At 36.5% G+C, this 8901-nt stretch overlaps 1 protein-coding gene and 1 long non-coding RNA gene across 21 annotated transcripts; one reads left to right on the plus strand and one right to left on the minus strand.

Annotated features, from left to right (window-relative positions):
* Positions 1-1189: 1189 nt before the first annotated feature.
* Positions 1190-3921, minus strand: LOC127118703 (uncharacterized). 20 transcript variants are annotated; one of them, XM_051048954.1, is made up of 8 exons: positions 3620-3921; positions 3384-3543; positions 3143-3277; positions 2940-3011; positions 2756-2846; positions 2529-2666; positions 1924-2405; positions 1190-1835 (listed from the first exon to the last, which is right to left on the minus strand). In XM_051048954.1, exons 3-7 carry the CDS (start codon positions 3190-3192, stop codon positions 2235-2237), a joined length of 522 nt encoding a protein of 173 aa, XP_050904911.1. In that variant the 5' UTR covers positions 3193-3277; positions 3384-3543; positions 3620-3921; the 3' UTR covers positions 1190-1835; positions 1924-2234. The 20 variants fall into 20 exon arrangements, 9 of the variants coding, with proteins under 9 accessions (XP_050904911.1, XP_050904913.1, XP_050904916.1 ...); XR_007802299.1 differs by having other exon boundaries at positions 2791-2846; positions 3384-3921; XR_007802308.1 differs by having other exon boundaries at positions 1957-2006; positions 2182-2405; positions 2762-3011; positions 3384-3921.
* Positions 3546-4108, plus strand: LOC127118705 (uncharacterized). The gene is made up of 2 exons (XR_007802310.1): positions 3546-3695; positions 3915-4108. It is a non-coding gene; the product is annotated as an uncharacterized LOC127118705 (long non-coding RNA).
* Positions 4109-8901: the final 4793 nt, after the last annotated feature.

An 8901-nucleotide genomic window follows, 5' to 3' on the forward strand; every position in this document is an offset into this window, starting at 1 on the left:
AGAGTCTCATTCATTTTTAGAAACATTGTTCTGCTCATTATCAGACAGTCTTGGATACAATTGGGGTATCATTCCTTTAATGGGATACTTCGATTGTAATTATCCACGATACTGTGCTGACGATTCCTCCTCATACTGTATTTCTCACTACATTTTCTCTTTAAGAAATTATTCCTTCCATTTCAAAGGACAAAACTCAGGTCTTCTTGTATTTAATTACCTTTCACTATGAACGCATGAAGACTACTGTCATTTCTGCTTTCTAGTTTATTGTAATTATATAGGGGCAGCTATCATACCCCGATTTTGTCCCGGTTTTATTTTTCTCACGGATACCACGACATATTTTTTTTTTAACTATCAAACCTTGATTTCCACATCTCTGTGTAATGGACTTGGGCCAAGTTATATATAGGAATCTAGAATCCCTTAAGGTTCTATGACGAACATGGAACAAGATTTAGTTGCTTGTGGGACATCCTCTTTTGTCATGTTATAGCCTCCCCATATATCGTCCAGCACTCCATTCACAAAGTACCCAGGAGAATTTACGCATCGTTGAGTTCAAATGGTGCATTGGTCCATAAGTACAAGTTGTAAATTAATTTGTCGAAGCATTTTGTTTGGTGTGTGAGCGCATCATTTTTGGTCCTTTACAAATCTCATGTCGATCCATTCCCATGTTTATTACGGTCCCTCTACGACAATGGTTTATAATGTGGCAAAGTTCAAGATCCAAATAACAAAAGCAGTAGAACTTCATTCAAAAAAACAAACATCATTACAATCCATCAAAGTGCATTATTTGAAACAAAACTAAGGAGTGCGGTATTATTGACAAAGAGTACAACTCATCTCTATCCCAAGTTACCAATTAGAAACTTTGATATTTGTACGAGCCATTGGTGTGCGGACTCTTTGTTCCAACCGTGTTAACATGACCGTTTGAACCATCCTGCCATAAACACTAACAAAAGACAAACAGACCAAGGTGTGAATGATAATCATGCCGCATAATGTGTCGTCAACATGAGCCCTGCTATGAACGAACCAGCAAACGTAGCCAAAGCAAGATGAGGCTACAAATGATCCAAACTACAGCATAAGGCAAGCTGTGAATAATGATGTCACGGCTAAGGCGAATTGCAGCCGGGTTCAACCTCCAGCAAAAGTATCTTGCATACAACACTAATCTGAAACAATCCTGAATTCCATAACCATTTTCTGTCTACATTTCACTTCACAAAAACTGTTTCATGCACCTTTAAAAATCATACAATTACAATTCACTTTTCCTAAAAAAAAATCATAAGGAATTACAAAATCATCATTACAAAATCATAAGGAATTGACAAATCCTCTACAAAGGTTGGCCAAATTCCAACAAACCAGTTATTGACCATTTCCTAAAAAAAAAGACCTAAGCCTCAATTGTCCATGTTACATCACTTGAGTCAAGAAAGATTAAGTTCTGAATAAGAGGCATCTAATTGTTGATCTTCCGTGTCCGGTCCATTCCCGTTAAGTTGTGGATCCACCTGTATAAGATGACTTAACCTGTCCAAAACCAGTTCAAAACCTTACAGACATACGCAATGACCATTTGCCTACACTCATACTGAACATAATATGAACAACATGTGAGCAACAATATGAAAAACATGTGGCCAACCATATGAATAACATGTGAGCAACAGTAGAAGATCAATACAAACATTCTGCATCCTATGGAAGTCGTGTAATGTGACAGAAGCATGTTATGAGAACGAAGCCACAAGCCATGAGGAGCATCTCAAAGAGGAAATTCATCCATGTATGCTCAAGGGCAACTGCACCTGCAACAGAAGAAAATCAGAGGGGCATTAGTGAAAGGAGTTAAATTCTAAACAAGAGTGCATTTCCATTCCAGTAAGCCTACTCAACTTGCATTGCCATTCAAGGTCAAGTACATCAGACCTGCGGCATGCCATGGTCTGTTATCCGTAAACATCATCCAAAACGGAGACCTGCAAAACAACAGCACCCCACACTTATACAAACAGCAAGCCAATGACAGATGCAGTGAAAAAGCATAAACAAATACATAGTAAAGCCATTTGATCCAAGCCGCGTTGCAATAGCCACAACCAACCCGATACATAAAACCAAAGGCTACCAAGGGACTTGCTGGTAATGTTGAACCTTGATTTATGGTCCCTAGTGTTGTTGCAATTAATAAGTCGCTTCTGAATCAATCAAGGAGTTCTTCCGAAGGAAATTGGATTGCACAGCATAATGTTAGTGTCATGGTTGATCTTGATTTCTTCATTGGAGATGACGCACTTTCTAAGGTTTGGTCTAGTAGCACGTGTAATCTCACCTACCCGATTAAGCATGGTCAGGTTGAGAATCGGGACGCCATGGAACTACATATGTTGAACCAGTTGCAGATGGTTACGATTATTAGTGACATTGAGTCAGTTCTCATGGTTGGAAAGGAATGTCTTTGGCCTATGGAAAGAAAACTAGAAGGGCAATGATTGATTTACCTCACTCTTCCTAAGAGAAAACAGTTCACTAGTAACAAGCAAACTACAATCAGGTGGAGACATTTCCATTATGCACATGTGACCAAGACCCCTCGTATGGTAATCCAATGGATCCATGTTGTAGCAAGCCAGTCGAATCTGCACATGCAAGATAACGAAGACATAATCTCATAATTCTAGGTCGTTGCAGGTTGTAGCATAAAAGGGTTAAAAGGATAGGTTGATACGTTTACCATCATATGAACCAGCTGCATATCAATACCTCTCGCTAATAACATGGCGTCAGTATGAGAAGGATCATGATAATCCCGCGCAATGCTTCCACAGAAACAAAAACCGGCAAATTAAGAGGAGCCAACCTAGAAAGGTGTAGTGTGAGGTCGAAACATAGCTATGAATACGAGACATTACCTGTTGCGGAACATTCCTGCAAAGAGACGTGAGTCATGAGATATTCTGTCGTCTCGACTCGCCAAAACCAGTCTGCATAATCCAACAAAGATGCGAGTCAGGACGCGAAATTCAAACACAAGTTGAATCCCAATCAACATTTACACATACATGTGTAGAAGGTCATTAATAAAAGTCATATTAGAAAAGGGAGTGAACCTCACCTGCAGGCCACCTCAAAGGGACACCTAGTTTCGATGTCGTCTGTGCGCATTTCTTCAGGTTACAAAACCCGCTAGCAGAATCCAAAGACAGTCGAACAACACTTGAGAAGATTTGGGTGCAAAACGAATCAATTCCTTATTTTTCAAAACCACACACCAGTAAAAAAAACCTGTCATAAGGAAATCATACATGGATAAAACAGGACAATTACTGCAGTGAAAAGTGAAAAGAGATGGTTACCGTAGATGCATTACAGACAAAACCTTATCCTTTCATTTGAGGGACCACATCAATTTGGAGGACTTTGAGATTTCCCTCACACCCATTCACCAAAGCTCAATACTCCCAAAGTTCACTCAAAGTTCATCATTAGAACTTTGAGAAAACTGAGCTGAAGCCACTGCAAAGCCGAGAGACACCCAAAGTCAGTGAAGGAAAACGAAGAAAGGCGAAAAGAGAAACCGAACGGAGCTTACCGGGGACTTGGAGAGATTTTTGCTCGAAGAGTCATCGGAGTTTAAGTGGTCGAAAGCTTCAGATCTCCTTCCGTCGGTACTTCTTCTTCCCCATTTACTCACTTCATGCTAAGATCTCTAACATAGTTGTTATTCACTCAATATTGAATCGATGTTTCTACTTTTACCGTAATGCATAAATAACTGGATATTTGTTGAATGAGTGTATTAATCTCTATTATCGCTTTGAATATGCCATCGAAGCTCCTTGCGTCCCATATTGCTCCATTCATGTGCGCTCTGTTTTGAATGTTAGGTTTCAATTTGGTAAACTTGGGATCTAGGGTATGATCGATTGTTTGCATGTGTGTTAGATTTGTGATGCTCATCAAGGTTGGGTTAGATTCTTTGTGAAATCTGATGCAGAAATGCGGTTGATTCCAGTTTCCAAAGGAAACTTCTTTTAAACAAATAATGTAATTAATAAAATGGGTTTATTTGGTTTTAATATATATGAATAGTCATTAGTGATTGCATTATTCAAGGCCAGCTAGCTGGTGAATTTAATTTGTTTTCTACAGTTGGGAAGGCCAAAAGGCTTTTAGCCGCCACATGTTTCAAGTAGTTGTACAACTGCCTTTCACTTGGTAGTAAGCGGATTATTTTCGAATTCAAGGCCTATTCACCTTCCACATTTCAGATTGCTGTAACTTGTTTTTTTTTAAATGTAAAGGAGTTTCTTTTGGGCCTTAGGGCCCGTTGCGAAGCCGCACATTTTTGAGGTCCTCTGTTGGGCCTCTTCTGGTCCACTATTTCAAGAATTTCACCTTTTTCTCATTTCCCACACATTCATATTTATTTTACTTAATATGTGCATTATTTGCCAAATATCTCAATTAAAATAACTATGACTAAATAAGGATATTCATTCGTTCGCTTTCGATTTTTTTTATTTTTTTTTATTTCATTAGGATATTATAACTAATCGAATGGTGGATTAAAGGTTAATATCAACAAATAATTTACTTTACTTTCTAAAATAAATTTGATTTTGGTCTAATACCAAATGATCTTTCTCAAAACATATTACTCCTAATTCAACATATTTAATTAATATACTCTCCCAAAATTATTTAAATTAATTTTGAATGAAAAGGAGAATAGTAAGCTTCCGCTTTATTATCTCTCGATTATTCGAATAATTGGCGTACGCCATATTGCTCGAATTTTCGTCATTTAATTAAAACCCTAAAAAACTCTATAAAATTAAAATTATTTTCTCAAATTAATCACAAATCCTAAAAGAATTATTTAAATTAATTTTGAATGAAAAGGAGAATAGTAAGCTTCCGCTTTATTATCTCTCGATTATTCGAATAATTGACGTACGCCATATTGCTCGAATTTTCGTCATTTAATTAAAACCCTAAAAAACTCTATAAAATTAAAATTATTTTCTCAAATTAATCACAAATCCTAAAAGCATTATTTAAATTAATTTTGAATGAAAAGGAGAATAGTAAGCTTCCGCTTTATTATCTCTCGATTATTCGAATAATCGGCGTACGCCAAATTGCTCGAATTTTCGTCATTTAATTAAAACCCTAAAAAACTCTATAAAATTAAAATTATTTTCTCAATTTAATCACAAATCCTAAAAGCATTATTTAAATTAATTTTGAATGAAAAGGAGAATAGTAAGCTTCCGCTTTATTATCTCTCGATTATTCGAATAATTGGCGTACGCCATATTGCTCAAATTTTCGTCATTTAATTAAAACCCTAAAAAACTCTTAAAATCAAATTACTCCCCCAATCAATTAATTATTCTAAAAGTCTCTATTTTTATAATTAATCTTTAAGTGAAAAGGAGATTAATGAGCATCCGCTCCATTATCTCTCGATTATTCGAATAAATGGCGTACGCCACATTGCTCGAATCTTCGTCGTCAAATTAAAACACAATCGAATAAATCCAAACTATTTTCGCAAATCAAATACAATATCTAAAAACATATCTTTTACAAATTAAACCTCGGGTGATAAGAGATAGGAGGCGTTCGCCTCGCCATCTCTCGATTATTTGAATAATTGGCGTACGCCATATTGCACAAATTATCGACTTCCGATTAAAACACTTTAAATAAACTTGGATAAGGGAATAGGTGGCGTACGCCTCATTATTCTTTGAATAAGAAAGTAGGAGGAGTACGCCTCACTACCGTGCATATTCAACATCCACAAACAAACTTTTAATTAATCGAACAAAAAAGGAGTAGAAGGCGTACGCCTTATTACTCCTCGAAAGAATTGGTCGATTGGTGTACACCACATTGCTCAATCTTTTGTCGTTCTTTAAAACACCTTAACAAATCAAACTAATGTCTCGCCCCCGTGCGACCCACAACTTAAAATTCTTTTCAAAAGAACACTATTAATCCTTTCTAATGCGCATAACAAACTAATGCTTAAGCCTCCGCCGGGAGTAGACAAGCCAGCGTTTAGCCTTTAGAACGCGATCTACACAGTCGTTCATTAAAAGACACCAACAAAGACCGTAGTTTCCCGAACTACGAATGCTCTGATTTCCTTATTATACCATAAGGATACATAGGCAGGAGATTGCTGGATCTTCGCGAGCACACTAAAAAGAAACCTCCCCGTTCTCCTCCTGAGGTCTTCACCCATATCTATCATCAATTCTAATTACCCGAAGAAAAGCAAATAACATGTAATTAACATTCAAATAGCAAATTGGACTAAAAGGTTCCCGTTGAGTACAACGGACGTGAGGGGTGCTAATACCTTCCCCTTACGTAATCGACTCCCGAACCCGAATATGGTTGCGACGACCATTATTCTTATTTCTAAAGGTTTTATCGATATTTTCCTATTCCTTCATTGGGATAAATAAAGTTCGGTGGCGACTCTGTTCGAACATAAAAATTTTCCGCGACCATCGCGAGGAATCGTATTTTTCGAGATGCGACAATGGGCTTGGTAAACTAAGGTCCTTGGCTTCTAAGGTCTGTATTGGAAAGGGTAATGTCTAACCACGACTACTCGTGTGACATTATTGATCCCAACATGACCTCCACCAAGTGAATGGGCTTGCAAGTCAACTTGCTAAGGAATAACTCCACACAAGTTGATAAGACTATGCCATTCTCCTATCCTAAGTGCACTCGAGTTCGGGTATAGACCTCATCTCACAAAGATCACCAAGCATACAAGCAATTAGTATATCAAGCAATTCAATCATTACATACAATACAGTAATCCCAAATTGCACAAAAATATGTCACAAAATAATATACAATACAATACAACAAATATGAAAAGTAGGCAAAACCCACTAGGCAAACTTCCCCAACAGAGTCGCCACTTTTCTGTAGCGGGGTATTCCTTACCTTTAGATTTATTGACTAAATCAAAAGTAAATCATACAAGTCGAGTCGCCACCGCACTTCTATTTATCTAAAGGAATGGTTAGAAAGCGAAGAAAGACCTAATATTTTTATCGAATCAAAAACTAGTAAAAATGTCAGAGATCGGGGTAAGGGGGTTGGTTATGCAATGGGAAGGTTTTTAGCACCCAAAACATCCTAGGTACTCCTAGGGATCCCTTTTCACACTTGTTGTAAGGTTGGTATTTTGTGAAAAATTATTTTGTGCAAACATTATTGGAGAGATGAGAGAAGAATATACAAATTATTTACAATTTTGTTTGAATGGATAAACCCACTGCCTACGTACCATCTTAAAAAATATTAGGATCAAAACCTCGTAGTTCCGGGTAAAAATGTCAAAACAAGTTGGTGAATTGATTGGTCCAAAAGCCTTAAGGTCTTTTGTTATCCAAGGGAGAAAACTCAACCTAAAACCACAAATCCACCATGTGAAGATAACTTCAACATGCTAGTGAGGGGTTAACCCTTTAATATGGATGGAAGACACATTGTCCATCACTAAGGATATAGGTGAGTATTATATCATCCACTAAGATAACTCAAACCTAATAGCTAAAGGTTATGAAAGGTTTTTGATAAGAAAGTTGCCATTGAAACCACAAAAGCATTTGAGTGGGTTATATTTACCAATGAAAAGTATTTACAAAATATGGTCAAAGTTGACTTAAAGATTCAATTCAAAATAAGTGTTATGAAAAGAAAGTTTGAAAATCAAAAGTATAATGCTTAGGTTTCTAATGTTTGAAAACAAGTGTTAATGTTTGCACAAAAGTTTTGGCTTGGGTTAGAGTGGAGGGAGAAGAAGAATGGCTAAAGTCCTAATCATACAATAGATGAAGGATAAGAAACAAGACTACAAATGGAGTTCCTCTCTTGAGATCATATTGGTGATCCAAGTAGCTCCCATCCTTTGGAATAAACAAGCAAATAAGTGTATACTAGAGCAATCAATCAATCAAGCAAAGCTCTTAGGAATCTTCCAATGGCTCTTGTATCTCTTCCTTTAGAAGCTCATGACAATGGTTCTTCAATTTGGCTCAAATAGGAAACCCCTAGCACAAAAGCACACACATCAAAAAGTTCCATGAAGTAAATCAAGAATGGACAAGAGTGAGTTTAGAGATTTGCTCCTTCTAATCCATCTTCAACATTAAGGCCTTTTTTACTCCATTTTACATAGGAAATGTCCTAGCATCTAAGTCCTTTTTTCCATTTTTGCATTTGGTCCACAACAATCAAACAAAAGCACAAGCACAATAATATATACACAATTATGTGCTCAAGTGAGCAAAAGGCAAATTGCATTAACATAAACATGTGCTTAAATGAGCAAAGGGCAAAAGCAAATGAATAATATGTACAAGAATAGTAAATTACATAAAGGTAAAGTGCAAGAAGAAAATGTTAATGGTTAATGGTTAGTTTTAGTATTAGTGTTCCATAAGGAAATTAGCGCTATGTTAAGCAATCATAATTGGACTTATGTAGAAGTCACAACTATATGAGGCCGGTCAATAATAATGTAGGCAACAACACAAGTTAGAGATTTTGATTAGTGAATCAAACTCCTACAACTTGCCATGCCAAAAAGAAGATGAGAAATGATCTTATATTGATTTAGGTTCTTTGCTTGATTAGGAAGCAACCTATCCATAATGCAAAGTCATTCACTTGATATATGATCAAGTTGAATTAGATTTGAATCAAGGAAGGTTAAACCTCCCATGTATCAAGGCTAACCACCAATCTTTAACTCATTGATCAAAAAAAGAAAAAGAAAAAGAAGAAGAAAAAGAAAATTAAAGTGCATTAATGGAAATGAAATGAAATAAT

Source organism: Lathyrus oleraceus, chromosome 2, assembly GCF_024323335.1.
Source record: "Lathyrus oleraceus cultivar Zhongwan6 chromosome 2, CAAS_Psat_ZW6_1.0, whole genome shotgun sequence".
NCBI classification, from domain to species: Eukaryota; Viridiplantae; Streptophyta; class Magnoliopsida; order Fabales; family Fabaceae; genus Lathyrus; species Lathyrus oleraceus.

Bases quoted from the DNA above. Each gene is read 5' to 3' on its own strand.
- LOC127118703 (XM_051048954.1), bottom strand. From the start codon at position 3,192: ATGCGCACAGACGACATCGAAACTAGGTGTCCCTTTGAGGTGGCCTGC. The intron at 2,847-2,939 runs GTAATGTCTCGT...TTTCTGTGGAAG, and splicing joins GCAGGAATGTTCCGCAACAG to CATTGCGCGGGATTATCATG. The intron at 2,406-2,528 runs GTAAATCAATCA...CAACATATGTAG, and splicing joins TTTCTCTTAGGAAGAGTGAG to TTCCATGGCGTCCCGATTCT.